Genomic DNA, 20278 nt, shown 5'->3' on the forward strand with positions numbered 1-20278 from the left:
GTGGGCCTCGTGCAGCCCCAGCCTCACTGTAACCTCGGTATCACGAGTATCATTTGCAACTTGGGCAGCCTGGACAGCTTGCATATCCAGGGCCAGTCTTTACTATTTAATGGTTTCTGGTGTTTCTTGGCTGGCTTTTCATTTTGCGATTCATGACATTTTGTTTTTTATTACAACATAAAAGCTTGGCCCAATTTAAGTCATGCAACAGGACAATGACTATTTTCATCTCTCTGTTGAAGATAAACATCACAGTCAACAATGAAACATATTCACTGGATTAAAACGATGGTGCTGCTCTATTTTTACCTGTTACCATGGTGAATCCTGATATCACAGATAGATTTAGTGTGCATCTTTCCGTATATGTTTAGTATGTGTGTCTTATCATTTCCTGTTTTATTGTGAAGGTTTATTTTCTTGTATGTGATCACTCTGAAACACTTAAAGCCTTCATTGGAATATGAAAAATAACAAACACAATGAGAAGAAATGTCACGCAGTGGCGGTCCTAGCCTGTTTGGCGCCCTGGGCGAAGACTCCCTCTGGACTGCCCCGCCCTCTCCTCCCTGTGCCGCAAGCAGCAGGCGCACCTCGAAAACGGAGGGCGCCCTTACTCCCACTATAAAGCCATAAAAAGGACAAAAAGGATTGTCCCAGTTTCTGGAACCTCAGAGGGGGAATGTGAACCAGGAGGGGACTGGGGGCTTTGATGTTTCACTCCAGAATTTGTTTTTTTAACCATTCAGAGGTGGATTTGTTGCTGTGTTTTTGATCATTGCCCTGTTGCCCATTTTTGCTTGAGCTTCAAGGCACAAACCAATGGTCAGGCATTCTTCAAGTGACTTATTATTAATTCCATGTATGTATATGAACATACAGTCACTTCGTGTTTCATTCAATTTATCCTAGTAACCATAGGCTTATTCTCATATAAACATTAATTTCAACATTAGACTTAGACTTAGTTCCTCCTACGCCGGGCGGCGCATCGGGCAGCTAGTGGTCTCCATCGATGTCTGTCAGCAGCGACTGCTACAGCTTCGTCCCAGGCAATGTCAACAGTTCTCAGATCATCCATGAATGTTCGACGCCATGTGGTCTTTGGTCGGCCTTGCTTTCGCTTGCCAGTGCGTGGACGCCATGTCATGGCAATCTTAGCTGGGCGATGAGGGGGTAGGCGTAAAATATGGCCCGCAAAGCCATATTTTATGCCTACCCCAGTAGGCACTGGACAATTTCAACATAACTTCTTTTTAATTCAAATGGATAGAAATATTTTTTCTCTTCAAAAATCTGTTTGTCAGTCACAATATTCTCAATATGTTTCTTTTATTAAATCATACATGTCAGACATTCTCTGAATATTTGCTTAGTCATTCTTTTCATGTTTTCATTGCAAGAAACTTTATTTCAATTGGTGAAACAAGGCAGCAAGGACTGAAGTGTAGTAGAAAAACTTTACAGGTTTTAAGAGGTTTAGTATTTTGGGTTAATGTGAGGATGATCAAAACCCTGAAAATGGATTTCAGCTCTACTATAACAGTCTACATTGTTAAGCTGTGGTAAATGAAGGCTGCCTGTGGACATCAGATGTCATACAAATCTCTGCATGCCTACTGACTGTTTCAACCAAGAGTATAAGTGTAATGGAGAGTCCCGCCTTTGGTCAGGAAGCAGTCATGCTGATAGGTTCCCACCTTCAGCTTCCTTTTGCAGACTCCCAGCAAATCATCAAAGACCAAGTCCAAGTCATAAACCTTAAGGGTCAGCGTGTCATTTTCCTTAATGTTGAAATACGAGAATTCCTCTTCCCACCAGGGGTTCGCGTCATTGTAGCGAACAGATGTTTTACCCAGAGAAGTAAAACCAGAGGACACCTTGACATAGGCATCTGTGGTTAACAGGACAACGGTGGGAAGATTGCTGGCTCGCAGATCATACACCTTGAGTTGGGCTTCGACCATGATTGAACTGCACATGAGCAGCAAAAGGACGAGAGGCACACTAGAGTCCATGGCTTTGCTGGAGGCTGTGGAGAAGGAAAAGTAGATTTACATTTTAGCCAGGATACCTGGATCGACACAGTCAGCCTTGTGAGGGTCTATTTTATATTGGAACACATTTATGCAATCCTCAGCATTGTCTACATATATATTCTCTGTGGACATTGCAGTGAACGGTGTTCCTGAGTCTGTACAGACATTTTCACTAAACAACTGTATGTTTTTAATGCAGTGCTCCATATCAACTCTCTTCTCCTTTACTTCTCTCATAACTACTTCACAGTAGACTCCACTCTTAAAATTAAATGCATCTATTGGTAAAAGTAAAACTGAGTGATCCACTTCCACTAGCCAGTAGTTTGGAAACAGCAAAGTAAGCCACCTTTACAACCTTTACAACCTTTACAGTCAACATAACAAAAAAGTATATAAAATCACAAATACCTAACATCAGATCAAACATCAGGCAAAAGCTGCAATACTTTGTGCACATACATGTCCTTACTGTCGGTGCCAAAAAGCTCACAGTATCATTCACTGACTGAGCCCTCAGGTTTCAAGGTAATGTGTGCGAAAAGATTCGTGTGCTAACAGCTGGTGTTGTTTGGACTGTGTTTCTGTTCACTTTGGTGTTATTGCATGCTTCATGAATGGGATCTTTTCCATAAATGTGACCGACACTGATGAAAGGATGAAAAGCTCAAGAATCTCTATGTAAAAATTACAACAACAACAACAAAAAAAAAAAAACGTTAACCAGTTCAGGGTCTAAAATAGTATTTGTAATTAATATTTTATGTAGGAAAATAAAAAGGCAGCAGATTAATTTAAGGAAAATGTTTAACGCGATGTGGTAATAAAATGAACTCAGTCATGTGAAATACTACAAATGAAAAGGGTTAATTCACCACACAATGTGATCAGATTATTATTAAAAACATACAGTGGGAGCAAAAAATATGGGAAACAATTTAACTGTTTAAATAGATCTAAGTGATAAATTGAAGACTATTGAAAATATTCTTCATGAATTCATTTTTTATCCAGTTTTTGGGTCTTTACCTGATTACACTGACCATCATTACAATTTTTCAAAGCAAAATGTTTTCTGTTGTCTTCACATTATAAAACATTTAGCACAACTAAAAACAGTAACGACATGATCTAACTCATCTGGGAATTATGAGTTTGGATCCATCTTAGTAAATCAGAGGGTCACAAATGGATTTTAGAGCACATGTTATTCTGATTGGATTAGAACAAGGAAAGCGTTACACTGTAGACTTTTAATTTGAGCAGAAAGCAAGAAGGCAGTTCTAAACTCTTACCTGTAGCTTGATCTTGTCTCTCGCCACGTTACCTGCTGTTCAGGATGTTTTAGAGGCTGACTTATCAGCTTTATGTCAACAATACACTGGCCACACAACCTGCTCAACTCCCATGATTATATAATATGTCCGAATTGGAACATCTGCTTATGGTGTCTTGTTTGGCCACCTTCTCCAAACTCTCAGAGTGCTGTGAAACCGTGTCACATCCAACTTGTTGCATAGGCCACTGTAAGGATCACTTGCTGTCACTTGATCCTCCTTAACTGTTAGTTTTCAGTGTGCAGGGCAGTACAGTTTGTTTGTTTTTACAGTCTAGGTATGCATGTGAGGAAGTAAAAAAACAAAATATTTGAACAGCCAGGCTGAAGCTGATTTTGTGAAGAGTGAATAATGGATTTAAATGCTGACAAAATGGAACGTGGCAAGTAACTTGAATAAACCAAAAACGAGCCTTTATTGCGGCTGATACCAAAACACAAGAAACAAGGCGAGGTAAATATCCTTCGTGGTCCAACCTATCCCAGAATTCATAGTGAGCCATCCGTCCACAACCATGTGCCCTAAGATGCTGAGTCTGTTAGTCCGATCCAGAACTTGTCCTCCAAATCCAGCATTTTGTATCTTATTTTTTCAACCAGGAATTCCTAAAGGGAAATTTTGATTAAAATTACTCTGTTTTCTGTGCCAAGATGACAAAAATGTAAGAATCAGAAAACATGAACCTGCGGCAACGTTTTATACCTGCTCCTCCGTGCTGTCTATCTTAACCAGGTCTCCCCTTTCAGCTCTGCAATCGTCTCTGCTCTTGCTCCAGGACAACTTCCTGGTCGATAAATAATAGCAGGTTTCTCTGTGTTGCTCCCAGCCTTCTTCACATCTTAGAAAGGGCTCAACTTTGAGGGGTTGCAGCAAATAAGAATTTACTGTTCATATTTTAGGAGTTGGAGACAGCAGGAGTGAAAATGTGCATTTAATAATAATAATAATAATAATAATAATAATAATAATAATAATAATAATAATAATAATAATAATAGCTGTGTCTCAGAAGATTAAATTTCACTGATGGTCACACAGTTCAAGGTTAATATAATGCTGCAGTGTATGAGCTCCATATTCTTACCTATAGGAGAGGGTTTTTTTTTTTACAGTTTCCAGCTTCAATTCAAGGTTTCTGAGGGTTCCCATGGTTCTTATGAGTGCAAATACTAGGAAAATTAAAAATAAGAAACACATACATGCCAGTAACAGTTAAGGTTTCACTTAATCTTTGTAAAAAACAAAAATACAAATACAAAAATACTGCTTATTGTCATGGCTCGGTCAGATTGGGTTACTTTATGCCTTTTTTAAATTTTTCCTGTGGTGGTTCTGAGTTCAAGGTGCAAATCAAGGTGGAGCGCTCTGGTCTGTCATTCTCACACCTGCTCTGAACTATTGCAATCAACCCCTGAAGTATTTGGCTGAATGACCAACAGATCTCTGTGGTGGTAATCAGGCTCACCTTACTATTAACCTGCATTCCTGTTTATAGATTTCTTATGTTGTTTTTGTTCTTGACAGTGGCCTCCAGCCTCACCTGGAATGCTTACTTTAGCTGCATTTCCACTCAGTTTGTGGGTTCTGCCCCTCCTCATGAGCTCACTCTCACCTCCAATACTGTTCTAATTATCTCACACCATTCTCAATTCTTTATTAGTTCTGAGGACATTTTCATTTTGGGCCATCATTCTATTATATTTAACTTTTCCATCTGTCCCTCTCTCCTGTTCGATATCTTGTTAATTCTTATATTTGAAACTCCTCTACTGCTGCTAAATTTTTTCCTGATGTTTTTAATTTGGTCTTGCCTGTCTCTAACGATGTTGATTTATTAACAGATCTTTTTAATAATCATTGCCTTGATGCATTCTTAATCATCCAGGTAAGTAAATCTCCAAAAGTTGATTCTGTTCATCTGGACGTAGCACTTTCAGTGGGAGAAACGTTTCATCACTCAGCCAAGTGACTTCTTCAGTCTCAGCTGACTGCAGGTTTCTCCAATCTTATAAACAGTACATTTGCATAATGACTGAAACCAGCCCACTGAAGGAACAATGGGCTGGGAGGTCAGTTCCTTCATCATGATTATGCAAATTCTCATGACCATTGATCAAAGACCACTGATCAATGGCCATAAGTACCATTCACAGAGTGTTGGGGAAGTCACGTGAAGATTCATCAGCCAGATTAAGTGTTTACTTACAATTGACAGTGATAGCGGACATCATCATCACAACTCCAATCAATACTCTCCACACAAACAAGCATAAACACACTCGACTATCACTAAATCAAATTTAACACTCATACACAAATACGATTTGTAATGACACAGGTTCAGTTTACAACAGGGCTCATTCACTCGGTCAACAAGTGGAGTAAAACCAGAGTCATGATAAACAATATATACGCTGTGTTTTTTCCTGAATACTTTCTTCACGTTTACTGTCTAAGGACAGTGCTCGCAAGCACCCTCTGCTTATGAACAAAAAAAACCTTTCGTGTTGGTGGAAAAATGTACAATATCGACAAATTGAAAAATGATATGGCAACATAACATTTGGTTGTTTAGGTAGAGGGGGAACTTTTAGGAGTGACGGCGAGAGAGAGAGAGAGAGAGAGAGAGAGCAGAAAAAGAGAGAGAGCGAGTATTGAGATGTGAGAGATTTGAGACGTTTAGCGTGTTTGGAGTGTGTAGTTAATGTTTTGTCTTGTGTAGTGTTGTGGATAGTTTTGTGTTGTGTGTCAGCACAATGAGACAACTGCTGTCTCCAGGTAGAAAAAGGAATGATACACCTGCTGCTGTCAGACCTGCAGGTATCAGGCTGTGATGTTCTCCTTTATAGTGGACAGAAATAATTTTTTTGGAGTGGCACAAATAATTTGTGTGGCATCTTATTGAATGCAGAACAGCTGATTGTTCTGTAAATAGTTTGAAATGGTTAAAAAAAACTGTAATGTACACTGTAATGGTCAATTCCACTTCTTTTTCAATGATATCTGTTACTTACTCCATTTTAACACTTAACATTTCTTCCATTCTGCTTTAAATGTTATAATAATTAATAATTCCTTCAATAGCTATTTTGCATATTTATATATTCAGTGAAATCCAAAATGTGGTGGATTTTTTTTCATTGCTTAAAAGTTGTAAAAATTGGGACAATTTATAATTGAAAAAAATATTGAAAATTTCACAGGAGCTCTCACATTCGTTGTACAAAAATAATGAGAGCAGTAAGGAAGATACCAGATACAAAATTTTTTACTTTCATTTATTTAATCATACTCTTTTTTTGTCTGTTTGTCTGTTTGCAACAATTCTTTTAAAAAATTGCATCACTCCACTCTGGTGTTCAACATGGTGAACTGTATTTCAGAAAGATATGCATTTAAGTTGCAGTTACTCCTGCTTTCTCACAAATACTTCTTTGAGGCTTTGAGCAGGACTGATCAAACCAACACTTCAGATCTTTATTTTCAAATTCTTCTCCCATTCTCACACAGTCCTCTCCATCAGGATCTCCCTCTGTCACGTTGTTTGGCTCTTTGCCAGCCCAAAACTTCAAACTAAAAGATGAAGAACAGAAAGAAGTAAAAACTGGGAATATTAATTCTGGAAATTGAATTTTTTTTCTTCACAACAATCAAACCTTTCATCCAGCAGTGATCCGTCCACCCACAACCATCTGCCCTCTACTGCTGAGTCTGTCAGTCCGATCCAGAACTTGTCCTCAGCTTCTTTCATTAGTTCTCTCACTCTTCTCTCCAGGAATGCCTGATCACAAAAAGATGAAGAAAATTACCTTATCTGACAGTTCTGTGCTGAAACATGTGGAAACATGACTAGTGTTTCATACCTGCTCCTCCCTGCTGTCTATCTTAACCAGGTCTCCTCCTTTAGCTCTACACTTATCTCTGCTCTGTTTCCAGGATAATTGACTGATGGAGAAGTAATAGCACTTTCCTCCATGTTTCTCCCAGCCTTCTTCACATTTATAAAATGAGCCATCTTCGAAGAGATTACAGCAACAATTTCAGTCACATGGCAAAAAAAAATCACTGTTCATATATATCTATAAGGATGCAAATGGGTCAAAGACCAAATTCATCCAAATGTATTTATCATTTGGGATTTCGGAAAGGTAGGGTGCACCGTCCTGCATGATTATACAGAGATCTAACAGAGACTCTCTCTAAAGGATAACTAATAATTAACTTTAATTTAATCAGGACTAGTTTTTTTCTGATGCTTGAATGTAAAAAAAAAATATACATTCTTTGTATCAGGTAAAAAAAAAAAAAACTAGGCAAGCTTGGCTCATACTCAGCTATGTGCCAGCAGAACAATCCAAGCATAGCCAAATATCACAGCATATCATCTTTATTTGCTTATGTAACATATGTGTTAAATACTTGTGAATTTCACCCAAAACACTTTCTTTTTTTTGGATTAAATATGTCATTTTTGCATCTCACTCTCCTACCTGTGTGATCTGAGTCTGTGTGCGTTCATGTGCGTGTGTGCGCTGCGTGGTGACGTAGGCGCGTGCATGTGTGCCCCGGTCACAGCTCCTTTCAGCATGGCCGGAGGTAAGTCACTGCCACGTTGCTCTCAGCTAATTAAAGTTTGTTCGGATCCCAAGCTGCAGTGTGAATACAGCCGAACCGCCGCGTTTTTGTTTGTCATTAAGAGACTCATTCGGGATAAGTTTTGTGGAGGGCGGAGTTCACTAATATACACTTATAATGAGTTTTAGCCGAGAACGCAGCTAAAATGCTAGCATGCTAAGTTAGCCTGATCGCTAGCGGCTTGAGAGCGTACTCGCGGCAGTCTCTTTTTTTTTAACAGCATGCACTCTTTTTTCCTTCGTCAGGAGAGGTGTACTGGCAGTCGCGTGACACACACAGATCAAACACATATTTCTGTGTTGCAGGTATAGAGATGTTCTTATGTTTTGGAGATGCAGTCTTTCATTTATTGTTCTTATAAGTTGTTTTGATGTTTTTTCAGTGACATATTATTTATTTTGTGCTTTTTGTTTTTGAGAGCTTAAGTTAATGTTTTAAAACAATTTGTTGTATTTGATTCGTTATATTAATGTAGTATTAATGAAGCTGCAGGCACAGCTCCTTTCAGCATGGCCGGAGGAGAGGTGTACTGGCAGTCGCGTGACACACACAGATCAAACACATTTCTGTGTTGCAGCTGTGCAGTAAAGAGCCAAAGACCCAGTACTGTCTCCTGCCTCTTACTTTCACGCCAGAACACAACGCAAGAACAACAGGCGTAACACATGAACGGGTTACACTTACCTGTAAGAACATTTTGACAGTTCATTCTGAGCTCTTCCAGTTCTTTCAGTGATTCTCTGGTTTTCGTGTTTTCAAACGCTGAGTTAAAAAATAAGAGAAACAAAGATTTTGTAAATTAACAAGGATTACAAAAAACAAAAGAACAAAAGCCCTGAAAAAGAGAAACACATAATCTTTAATTTGCTGCAAGTCTATTAAAACACTGAAGTGACATGATGGCTTGGCCAGTGTACAATATGCACCTCACCTGATTCATAGAAAATGTAAAAATAAAAAAAATTAAAAAAGAAAAAACTCACTCGCAAACTCACTGAGACGATAAATAATGAGAACAGCAGCTGTGAGCAGAAGACAGAGAACCAGCAGTGCCACTCTCTCTGCCTTGACCTTTGACCCTGTGCTTGATTTTGCATGCCAAGAGTCAGTTTCACCTGATGAACATTTAGAGGAGAAACAGATGTGAGCCTTCCGAAAAATGTGTATTCATCTGTTATAACAGTTTTTAAAATTTTCTCAAAATATAATACTATAGTACTACTATAATAGTACACTGTATTATAGTAGATTGTCAATGCAAGAACAGTTAAGTTGATTAAGATGCTTTCCTCCAACAGGAAACATCTCATACGTGAATATCATCCATGTTAAAACATGTTTACATGTCACACGTCCTTATGGTCAGTTCCTCTTTGTATTTGGTCTTGGTTACTTCCTTTTTCACACCTTTTAAACACTTAACAGTTTATCGTCTTTTTCTTTCTTGCATATTTGTAAATTTTGATTCATCCTCTCTGAGAACAATTACTTCGAATCTTTACATTTTTGATAACTGCAAGGACTAAAATAAATTGATATGATTAAAGAATGACTGGCGCCCCTTGTCCCTCACCTTATAAGAGAATGAGTGGATGAGTAAAGAATTAACGTGGGCTTGGAATATTTTTAGGTTATGTACAGTTAATGTTGTTCTATTTCAGTATACAAACCTTATTCTGTCACGGCTAGCGAGGTGTAGCAAATATGATGCAAATTAAAAATCATACATGGAATTTTTTTAAACAAATTTGTCAGATGGTTAAATAAACTTTCTGGCAATGATTTCATACGATTTTAAGGGGTTACTGGTCTTACCTTCTATGTAGCTCTGTGGATGGCTCATCATGCTGAGGTTTCAAAATCCTGACTGCAGTGTTCGTCCAAATGTCTCTGAATTACAAAAACAGAACAAAATATTGATAAATTACTCAGATAAACTCTTTTTGTTATTTATTCTATTACTATGCATTTAATATAGATGTAGATAATCACTGGTCCTCATTCTAATTCTTTCCTTACACCTTACCGTAGGCTTGTAATAAGTACTAGATGACAACTTCATGTTTCACAACTTTTAAAAACAACAACTTCCCTAAACTAAAGCGGATGGAGGAAGCATCATCGATCGTCTTGTAACTGCTGTTATTAACTAAGGCAAAGTTGTTGATTTGTTGTTGAGATGTGTGCCCGGTGGTCTAGTGTGCTGCCTTCTCACATACAAAACATCTGAGTTCTCTCAGATTGCTATTAAAAAACAACACAAGTGTTTCAAATAAGAAGTGAGCAGGTCGAGGCAGAAAAAAAAGAACTGTTGATTGGATGAGCTGTTAGATGAAAAACAACACAAACATTGATCTTAAATTTGAGAAAACATATCTAAACATAGCCATGCGAACATATTTCGCAAAGAGCAAGGAAGCAATTTTGTTTTACTCAGTGTGGTTTTAATAAGCTTTGAATACTATTTTGTCTGAACTTTTTTTTTTAAACTGTTTTGTCATCTGTTTTCAACTTTCTCTTAAGCCAAATACTGAAAAGGCTGTACGATATAAAGCCAACAACTTTTCAGTCAATATTTTTCAATTTTATTTTTATTATTATTATTATAACAATGATTTATTCTCTTCAATCTAAGAAGTATTTATGTTCGAATTCTGTGCTGTGTTTAGTATTTCCTTGAATGTCAGTTTTTTTAATGACTATAGTTTTGGGGTGGGGGGGGTCATGTTGGTTCCCCTTTCTTGTCCAATTTGTATATCTTTGGTCAGCATCTATACTCATGAATATTTTCTTTTACACTTTTGTGGCTTTAAAAAGTTGTTCAAACCTTTATGATGGAGAATACAAACTTCCTGTTCAAGTTAAAGAATGGAGAGAAGACAGCCCTACAGCTTATCTTTGAATAACTGAACGCAGAGACTAAGACTGACAAACACAGGAAACACTGCGGACAACACAGAGGGAAGGTAAATACTAAGAGAACTAAACCAGTACCACAAGGGAAAAAATTGTCTGTTTTTTTTGTCGCAATCATCCACTGAAACCACACAGTGACTAAATTTCTACACTGTGTGTATAGAAAACAATACATGCATAGCATAACATTTTCGCTGCTGAGCAGATGAAACCCAACTTTATCTATCCATGAAACCAGAGAACACACACCAGTTACTTAAAATGAAGGAATGTCTTAAAGGTATAAAGACCTGGATGACCTTTAATTTTCTGCTTCTAAATTCAGATAAAACTCATGTCACTGTATTCGGCCCTGAAAATCTTATAAACATGGTGTCTCACCAGATACTCACTATGGATGGCATTACCCTGGCCTCTAATAACACTGTGAGGAATATTTGAGTCATTTCCTTTAAGGCACATATTAAACAAATATGTAGGACTGCTTTCTTCCATTTGCACAATATCTCTTGTGTATGTCTCATTATCCTGTCTCAAAGCGACGCTGAAAAACTAGTTCATGCATTTTTTTTACTTGCAGGCTGGACTACTGTAATTTATTATTATCAGGATGTCCTAGAAGTGTCATGAACCGTAGTTCTAGCACACAAGCTGGACCCAAAAGCAAACACAATACGCAGAAATGCACACAAAACAAACTTTAGTTTTCAACCAAAGGTGACCCGGAATAACCAAAGACAACACGCTCCTTTGGCGCTAAATAGAAGAGACCGGGAAATAAACGACACGGGGACGCCGTAATCGGGACCGTTTAAACCTGGAGGAATGAGTGCCCGCAGGAGAGGATTTCAGGGAGACGAAGAGGATGATAGGCGGTTTCTCTGAAATCTAGGCGGTCAGGAGGACAGGCAGGTGAAGGTACGAACATGCCGGACAATAACCACTGAGTGGCGACTGACGGACTGCATCCCATGATGCTTTAAGTATTTCTTCTTCAGTCTCAGTTCTCAGTTCTTATCTTCAAATAGCCTTGGTACCCATGAGAGGAGCCAACAAACAAAAGAAAATAATCATGCACTGAAAAAAGAACAAACAACAAACAGCATGCAGACACATGACCACAAAGGAAGTGTTTGAAGCTTGTGCAATGTCTAGTTGCTGCTGGTTACTTCGAAATATGTCTGTTAGGAAATTTGCACGACAAAACTGAACATAACACACATGAGACAAGGTAGCTTCAAAATAAAACACTTTGAGCTTAACAATAGGAGAGGGAATAAGAAACAAGACGTGAAATACACGACAGACTGTGGAGATGAGATGAAACACAAGGAGAGCAACACCGGAAAAGGCAAGGGAGATGAAATACAGAGACACCACCAAGAGGGCGAGGGAGACTATAGAGTGTGCTAAATGCAGAGAAGAAGACTATAACAGATGGGACATGACAACAAGACTGATAAACACAGGAAACACTGCAAACAACACACAGGGAAGGAAAACACTAAGGGAACTAAACCAGAACTACAGGTAGAAGGAAAAACTAATAAATATAAGCAAAACTAAACTAGGAAATATGAGTTGCTCCAGAAACACCATAATAATTAATCACGAAGTTCATAAATTTAAAGCATTAAATCAATGACCTAGGACCATGACATATATGAAACGAGCATTTGAGGCCTTGATCTCCCTCTTTGATCGAGGTACTTTCACAGTCCCAACCATCATGATTAATCCCATCTCAACTGTCCATGTAGCTACCGCTCCACAAAATAAAACTATGAACTAATGCTGACACAGCTATTGAGGAAAAATGTGTTTCAGAATTCAAATTGGACAATCATCTGCCCTCTTACGATGAGTCTGAGAATACAATCCAGAAATTGTCCCCACCATCCTTATCGTGTCTCTAAACACTGGGAATATCATATTCTGATTGCTTAAGAGCCAATGCTTTAAATGAATGTTTATAAAATACATGTTTCTAACACACTGTAGTGTATTTATATCAGATAGAAAAGGATAGAAGTTTCTCACGTTGCCATATGTGACAGGCACAAACACTTTAAATCAACAGGAAACATCAGACATTTGGTATCAGCTAACCACATGTTAAAATTTCACACATGGTCATGGTCACTTCCTCATTTAGTTCTGGCTTGATACCTCAGGCATCTGTTTAAATGGTTGTCTTTCTTTCTTTTGTTCAAACTGATGCTTGTCCGATCACACAGAACTTTTTCTACTTCCTCATGATTTACATTTAAGTTATTTTCTTGTTTCTTTATATATTTACATGCATGTACTTACCTTTTATGTTCCTCTGTGGATAGTTGCTCATGCATGCTCAACTATAGGATTGGGTGGATTTATCCGTGCTTGAACAAATAAAACTAATCATAGATTTATTTATATTACAGCAGTGTGTGTGTGTGTGTGTGTGTGTGTGTGTGTGTGTGTGTGTGTGTGTGTGTGCGTCAGTCACTCTCTGTCTCTCTCTCTCCTCCCCTGCAGGATTACAGGTGCACCTTTTAGAGAGGAAGGGGAGATGGGCAAAGGCGGCAGTTACACCATTCAAGGGTGTCTGTGGATGCAGGAGGAGGACCGCTAGTCGTCATGATGCTCCTGCTTGGGAGGGAATCCAGAAAAAGTGTTTTTGCAGCAGATGTGCACCGGACTTGTTGTTAGACTCTTACTTTTTAAATTTCCTTTCAGAGATAACCTGTTAACCTCGGCCTCCAACTCATTCTTTTACCCCGATGGTTTTCTACATTGTTTTCATTAAATCTTACCCCTTCACCCCAAGACCGTCTGGATCATAACATATACATTTTGTCATTTTGTGGTGAATAAATGGACTAACTGTCACGGTTCTGGGTCAGTTTCTACCCAGTATTTTGAGTTTATTATGTTTTGGTTTAAGTTTGCATCAGGGATTGTTTTCTTGTTCTCTTGTTGTGTTAATGATGATGATTATGATGTTTATTATTAGAGTTTCATGTTTCTGTTTGTTTAGGATTTGTTCTTCGGTTGTGTCTGCTTAGTATTTGTCTAGTTCCATGTGTCATTTTCTGTCTGAATCAGAATCAGAATCAGAAACTTTATTGTCATTGTCACGAGAACAACGAAGTGAAGAATGGTCCCCGATCATTGCATCATCCCTAGCAATATCAAAATATAAATAAAACAATAAAATTCAATAAATAAAATTGAATTTTATTGTCTCTCTATGTCGAGTCTGCGTCTTAGTGTGATGGTTTCTTGTTCCTGTTTTATTGTGAAGGTCTGCGTCTCATGTGAGTGTGTTCAGTTTTACCTCTGTCTCGTCTTGTTGATTATTCCCAGCTGTGTCCACCACCTGTGTGTAATTCCCCTGTGTTTCTCTGTGTGTATTTAAGTCGTGTCCTCCGTCATTGTAGTTGCTGGTCTGTCTGTCCACCATGTCTCACCCGTGTGTTCTCCCTGCTGTCCATCGTCATTCTCCTCTGCTCGGTCTCATTCTTGTCCAGGTTTGTGCTCTGTAGTTTAGTTGTTTCCAGTCTAGTTTAGTTCGTGCTCCATTTGCTGCTTGTCTATATTTATTTTGTGTTTAATAAACCACCCTCACACCTGTACAAGTGCCTGCGTTTGGATCCTCCTTTACTTTCCACACGGCTCATCTCACTCGGCGTGACACTAACACATTGTCTGATTCTCTGCACCACACACATTGGTGTGAGCTGGGTTTTTTTTTTTTTATTCTTAAAAGAAAAAACAAGGAAAAATAAGGAACAATCTTTTATTATTTCACAGATGTAAACACTGCTGCAGCAAAACATTACCTCAATAAACACATCTCATAAAAATATAACACATACAGTTTTATTCTGTCCTTTCGCTGCTGGTTTCTCACAAATACTTCTGCGAGACACTTTGCAGGATGTATCAGACCAACTCTTCTGGTAACGATCACCTTTATCACCCATCAGTACACAGTCGTCCTCTCCCCAGTTTTCCGGCTCAGTGTCTTTCCAATAAGATAAACTAGGAGATGAAGATCAAAAAGAATTGTCTCAGTAAACGCTGCTAACTTTAATTTTGAAAATGGGATTTTTTTCCCCCACATCAATCAAACCTTTCGTTCAGTGGTGATCCGTCCACCCACAACCATCTGCCCTGCTCTGCTGAGTCTGTCAGTCCGATCCAGAACTTGTCTTCATGATCCGTCATTATGCGTCTCACTTTTTTCCACAGGAATTCCTAAACAGGAAAAGTTGATCAAAAATATTTTGTGACACTTCTCTTTGCTTAAGTAATGTAAAGATGTGGTTAAATATGTGAGAACCAAAACTTGCAGCAGTTTTTTATACCTGCTCCTCTCTGCTGTCTATCTTAACCAGGTCTCCTCCTTTAGCTCTACATTCATCTCTGCTCTTCGTCCAGGATGATTTATTGGTAGAAAAGTAATAACACTTTCCTCCATGATGCTCCCAGCCTTCTTCACATTTAGAACATGGATCACCTTTGAAGATATTAAAGCAAAGATTTCAGTCAGGTGGAAGAAACTGTTCATATTTGTGTGATTTGAAGGCAGCAGGAAGCTCCTTCTGTCCTGCAGGTACAAACTAAGTTACTGTTTCTGTGAGTCCATCAGTGTTTCTTTAATCATCATTGTTAGATATTTTAGTATTATGGGAGCATGTACTGGGTACTTCTTTTATGATGATATTAGACTGAAGATTCTGTGACTTAACAAGGCTCTTTATGTTAACCCTCATTTTCTCTTTCCTTGTCAACTCGAGATTTATGGTGTGAAAGTAGATGCTAAGGTTGGAAGGACAACACCAACAAAGCACTCTTTTTACTTATCACTCCCTTGCAGAAGATGTTTATGTGAAGACCATCTGGTTGTGTCAGAACTCAGGATGTAGGAGACCTCTGTATAAGATTTATAGGCCTTGAGAGTGCATCTGTAGAACAAAGGATTCCAACTGTCGAAGGACACCACCCCACCCAGTGGGCAGGGTCTGAAACTGAAACTTGTTGTCTGCCTATAAAAACTGCTGCACAAAAGAATAAACTTTGAGTTAGTTTGGGATGACAATCTAGAACAGTCTCCGCGTCTTTTTGTTCTTCCAAACTGCTCCCGGTACTCCGGCCGGTACCGTAATTAACCGTTGATCATACTTGAGAATATTCTTATTGTTATAGGTTAAAGGATGAACTCTGATGATGAAAGCCCACGCCTCAGAGAAACCCGGAATGGAGTTTCTTACAATTTGGTGTCAGAAGTGGGATCCGCTGACGAAGGTAAATACGTGTCTTTTTTATTCATAAGACTGTGTTATACCTTCCTCAGTGATCCACTTACTAAGTAAATTAAAATAGAAAGTGACACAGGAAGTTGCCTGTTGTTTTGAAACGCATGCTAAAAAAGCGAGAAGTTGCTCACTCAGAGAGCTAGCAAATAATTAAATTAACCTCAGATGTGCCATCCTTCAAGTGTGTAAACTCTACGTAGATGAAAAAGTGAGTGTGAATGTGTCTGACGTCACAGTGTTTTTGTGCGCTGTGTAAAAATAATTGTTTTTGATTGTGAGAGCGGTGATTCTGCAGATCACCAGCTATTTAAAAAAAAAATACAAACAAAAAAGAGTGAAAAAGAGACAGAATTTATATTGTAAAAAAAAAAAAGTCATATGAAAAAGGTTTTGTGTTGATCAGCCAAAAAACAACTATAATCTCATTTTATGCTTTTAAGAAAGGATTGTTCACAAAAACTCAGTAAAGAGAGAGAGAGAGATGTGTGTTGATTAGTATGATGATAATAATGAACATGTCTTAGTTTGTCACTTTCAGGTAAAAAGCAGACCCGAATCAATTTTCCACATGCAGCGGTCGGACGAAAAGTTATAGTTTAACAATTGGAAACGTTCAAGCCAAGTTTCTGGCTGACTTATTTACAGCACGATCTGTCTCAAAACTCTCACTCTTCCCTAAAAAAACCTGATCAGCAGCGGCAGTATCGGAGCAGAGGCTGCAGAAGCAATCTAAAAAAAAAAAAAAAAAAAAACAGCAGAAGAAGAAAGCAAACCCATCTTCCTATCTGATTGGATGAATTCCACGGAGGGGCGAGCAAGATGGCGGCGTGAAGAGGAGTTTTTGTTCGAGCTCTTAGCACGAGACACTTATTTGACGTCTTTCTGGCTTTCGGGACTTTTTTGGAGATCAGCGCGCTAAGCTTGCTGGATCTGAGGCCAGGTTCTGCGGCGGCAGCATGTCAAAATGCTCAGAAAGGACTGAGTGACTCGGGCAAGCCACATGCGGCTAGCATGCTGGCTAGCGACCACAGCTACATGAAAGAAATGGACCCTTCATGATGCGCTCAACGTGCCGGCGCTGTGGTGGGAAAGGCTCCATCATAAACACGCCCTGCGCAGAGGTTCAGGCCAAGAAGAAGAAGACGACGACGACGACTTCCAAGCCTAAGAAGGTCGGCCCCAGCGTGGGCGAGCTGATGATGAAAGCCCACGCCTCAGAGAAACCCGGAATGGAGTTTCTTACAATCATCAGAGGATACAAATGTTTAAAAGAATAAATCCACAACTTATGTACCTGTAACTTCAGGAGGTTGTGGACATACAGGCTGCACCGTGCTGCATGGTTTTGCTTCAGAGTCTCTTTCTTGTAGCATAAAGAAAATGTAGATTCGATTTTTATTAGTTATTTAGTCTTTATGGCTTTTTTGCAGAACATAACAAAACTCTGAAGTCAAATCATTAATGAATTGTTCTTAAATTAGTTTTAGTTATGCTGCAAACATTACTGGGAAAAATCTTTTTTTAATCAGAAAATTGTGCACACTCACTGGTAACACAGAGGGCAACAACAGCAGCAGCCAGAAGAGCACTGAGAACCAGCAGGGCCAGTCTCTCTGGGGTGACCTTTGACCTTGTGCTCTTCACAGTTTGTTGAGAGGCCTCTAAACATTCAAATGTAACACATATATCACCAAGATGTGACATATGAGCATAAATATGTACAGGTTTTTGATACAACAATATGAACGCATGATTGAATTCTTTGTTACTTTGTGCAGATAATAATATGATAACTTATTTTTGTTTTTGGCGTTTGTATTCTGTGGTGATATTTCTATCACATCTTCACCAAACATCATGCAAACTAATTACTTAACAGGGCAGTGAAAGTCCTGATATTATGAATCTCCTTTGTTATTTTGTCTTTTAATATTGTACAATTGAACAGAATAAATACTGAAATGTTATAAAGTGGTTTGAGGTAACAGTTCTTGTCTTTTGTGACTATGTAAATAAACATAAATAGAATTGAATTCAACTAAATTAAAGCTTTTGAAATAACTTCTTTGGCTGAGATAGGTAAATGAAACCAAGCACAGAAAAAGTAAACAGAGACAATAATTGCTCATTACTGCTCTTTACCTACCAGGCAGCTCCTTTGCGGGCGGCTGAGACTTTGAGATCCTTAAGTCTGCATGAGTGGTGTAACCCTCTGCAGCAAAAACATGAAGCCAGAAATGACTGCTTACTTTGAAGTGAGTTACTGTTTGCTGCTAATAACGCCTTCAATTCACAAGCAGACTAGCTTCAACAAAAAGAAGTGTAGAAGGAGAATTTTCTTATATATCTCATATGTATCACAGTAAGTAGACAAGACTCACCGTTGGCCTCCCTCTTCCATCTAAAGGTTACGATAGAGTTCAGTACTTCATCTTCAGACATTTTACTGCTTTGTGACCTTCAGTTAGTCAGAGTTTAACAAGATGTAGACATAAACAAACTTCCTGTTAAACAGACGAATGGGGAGGGTTTCATAAACCACTGCTCCACAAATAACAAGTGTTACTGGTTATATGCACTGTGGCTGATAAGAACAAAAGGCTTGTGATTTGAATTCTTTTGATCTCTTCTGAATTTATTGTAACTAATTGTTTAATCTCCTCCTATTTCAATACCCTGTCTTATAGAATAAACCTGCAAAGTGTTTCTTAATGATATGTAATTCATAATGATGGATAGACTCACCATTAGTTTCCCTCACTTGTCTTTTTAAATCTTTTCAGTTTCATTGTACAGGAGTACAAGACTTCATTTTCAGATATTTTACTTCTGTGTGACTATCAGCAAATCACAAAGTAAAGTGTAAAGCAATATAAAAATGCCTTCCTGTCAAACAGAAGAATGTATGATTTCACACATTTCACACACTTTACATATGTGAACATTTAAAAAATACTAGAATTTTGTCCTGTTGTACCTACGGGCAGCTATCGTCACCATGATGAGCTTAGTCTTTGTTAGAGTTTATGGTTCGTCTGTTTCCTGTATCTCATTTTTATATCCATCTGAACTAAGAATACCACAAAGAACAAACATGAGAAGGATGAACAGGCAAGGTGAAAAATGAAATACTGAGTATTCACAGAAAACTCGAAACACTCCAAAACGTAAAATACTTACAACAGAAAACCTAACTATGAACTCAAACTAGGAACTTTGCACAGCAAACAGGTCAAACTCAAGGACTATGAAGATCCCAGGTTATAAATAAGTGTTAGCTTTCTAATGACTACAACTGGCTCGTGTTTTCTTTTTCTTACCTTACAACTAAGTCAGTGTTGGGTTACATTAGGATAATTCTGAACATCTGATTTGAATCAGATACTCAACTTTTTGACTTTTCTAACACACTGTAGTGTATTTAGATCAGATAGAAGAGGATAAAAGTTTCTCATGCTGCCATATGTAAGAGGCACAAACACTTTAAACCAACAGGAAACATCCGACATTTTGGTATCAGTGGTAACATTTCACACATGGTCATGGTCACTTCCTCATTTATTTCTGGCTTGATACCTCAGTCATCTGTTTAAATGGTTGTCTTTCTTTCTTTTGTTCAAACTGATGGTTGTCTGATCACACAGATCTTTTTGAAGCTTGAACTTTTTCTACTTCCTTTTAATTCTACATTTAAGTTATTTTCTTGTTTCTTTGTATATTTACATGCATGTACTTACCTTTTATGTTCCTCTGTGGATAGTTTGCCATGCTGAGGCTTCAACATGACCAGAGTTAGTCCAGTTGTTTCTGAATAAACAAATAAATAAACTATAAATGATGTATTTTACTCTTTAGATAAACACGAGGACTTTATGATTGGGTGGATTTATCCGTGCTTGAAGAAGTAAAACTAATCATACATTTATTTTTGTTACAGCTGTGTGTGTGTGTCTCTCTCTCTGTCTCTCTCTCTCTGTCTCTCTCTGTCTCTCTCTCTCTCTCTCTCTGTCTCTCCCTCCTCCCCTGCAGGACTTTTTAAATTTCCTTT

The 20278-nt window shown here is 38.3% G+C and overlaps 3 protein-coding genes and 1 long non-coding RNA gene across 4 annotated transcripts in view; 1 reads left to right on the top strand and 3 right to left on the bottom strand.

Moving 5' to 3' along the window:
- Positions 1-1382: 1382 nt before the first annotated feature.
- On the bottom strand, positions 1383-3531 carry LOC309699647. The gene is made up of 2 exons (XR_014274421.1): positions 3335-3531; positions 1383-2032 (listed from the first exon to the last, which is right to left on the bottom strand). It is a non-coding gene; the product is annotated as an uncharacterized lncRNA (long non-coding RNA).
- Positions 3532-6670: 3139 nt separating this feature from the next.
- On the bottom strand, positions 6671-10351 carry LOC309698832 (CD209 antigen-like protein C). The gene is made up of 7 exons (XM_082521551.1): positions 10038-10351; positions 9827-9901; positions 8995-9126; positions 8696-8773; positions 7240-7391; positions 7033-7157; positions 6671-6949 (listed from the first exon to the last, which is right to left on the bottom strand). The coding sequence occupies exons 2-7, from the start codon at positions 9855-9857 to the stop codon at positions 6772-6774; spliced, it is 696 nt and encodes a 231-aa protein (XP_082377677.1). The 5' UTR covers positions 9858-9901; positions 10038-10351; the 3' UTR covers positions 6671-6771.
- A 4343-nt stretch (positions 10352-14694) lies between these two features.
- LOC309698823 (hepatic lectin-like) lies at positions 14695-20140 on the bottom strand. Its single transcript, XM_082521532.1, has 7 exons — positions 19968-20140; positions 18377-18442; positions 17778-17891; positions 17525-17593; positions 15280-15431; positions 15045-15169; positions 14695-14953 (listed from the first exon to the last, which is right to left on the bottom strand). The coding sequence occupies exons 1-7, from the start codon at positions 19996-19998 to the stop codon at positions 14767-14769; spliced, it is 744 nt and encodes a 247-aa protein (XP_082377658.1). The 5' UTR covers positions 19999-20140; the 3' UTR covers positions 14695-14766.
- LOC309698830 (histone H1-like) overlaps positions 17021-20278 on the top strand; it is an 80115-nt gene continuing 76857 nt past the window's right edge. The window contains exon 1 of the mRNA XM_082521549.1: positions 17021-17351. Coding sequence (XP_082377675.1) covers positions 17286-17351 — 66 coding nt within the window. The 5' untranslated portion in view covers positions 17021-17285. The remainder of the gene's footprint in view (positions 17352-20278) is intronic.

Source organism: Aulonocara stuartgranti (assembly GCF_965226115.1).
Source record: "Aulonocara stuartgranti genome assembly, chromosome: 22".
In the NCBI taxonomy this organism is placed as follows: domain Eukaryota; kingdom Metazoa; phylum Chordata; class Actinopteri; order Cichliformes; family Cichlidae; genus Aulonocara; species Aulonocara stuartgranti.

Bases quoted from the DNA above. Each gene is read 5' to 3' on its own strand.
- LOC309698832 (XM_082521551.1), bottom strand. From the start codon at position 9,857: ATGATGAGCCATCCACAGAGCTACATAGAAG. The intron at 8,774-8,994 runs GTGAGTTTTTTC...TTTTTAACTCAG, and splicing joins TCGTCTCAGTGAGTTTGCGA to CGTTTGAAAACACGAAAACC. The intron at 7,392-8,695 runs GTAAGTGTAACC...ATCTCTTCGAAG, and splicing joins CTGTCAAAATGTTCTTACAG to ATGGCTCATTTTATAAATGT.
- LOC309698823 (XM_082521532.1), bottom strand. From the start codon at position 19,998: ATGGCAAACTATCCACAGAGGAACATAAAAG. The intron at 15,432-17,524 runs GTACATAAGTTG...ATATCTTCAAAG, and splicing joins ACAACCTCCTGAAGTTACAG to GTGATCCATGTTCTAAATGT. The intron at 15,170-15,279 runs GTATAAAAAACT...TTTCCTGTTTAG, and splicing joins TAGACAGCAGAGAGGAGCAG to GAATTCCTGTGGAAAAAAGT.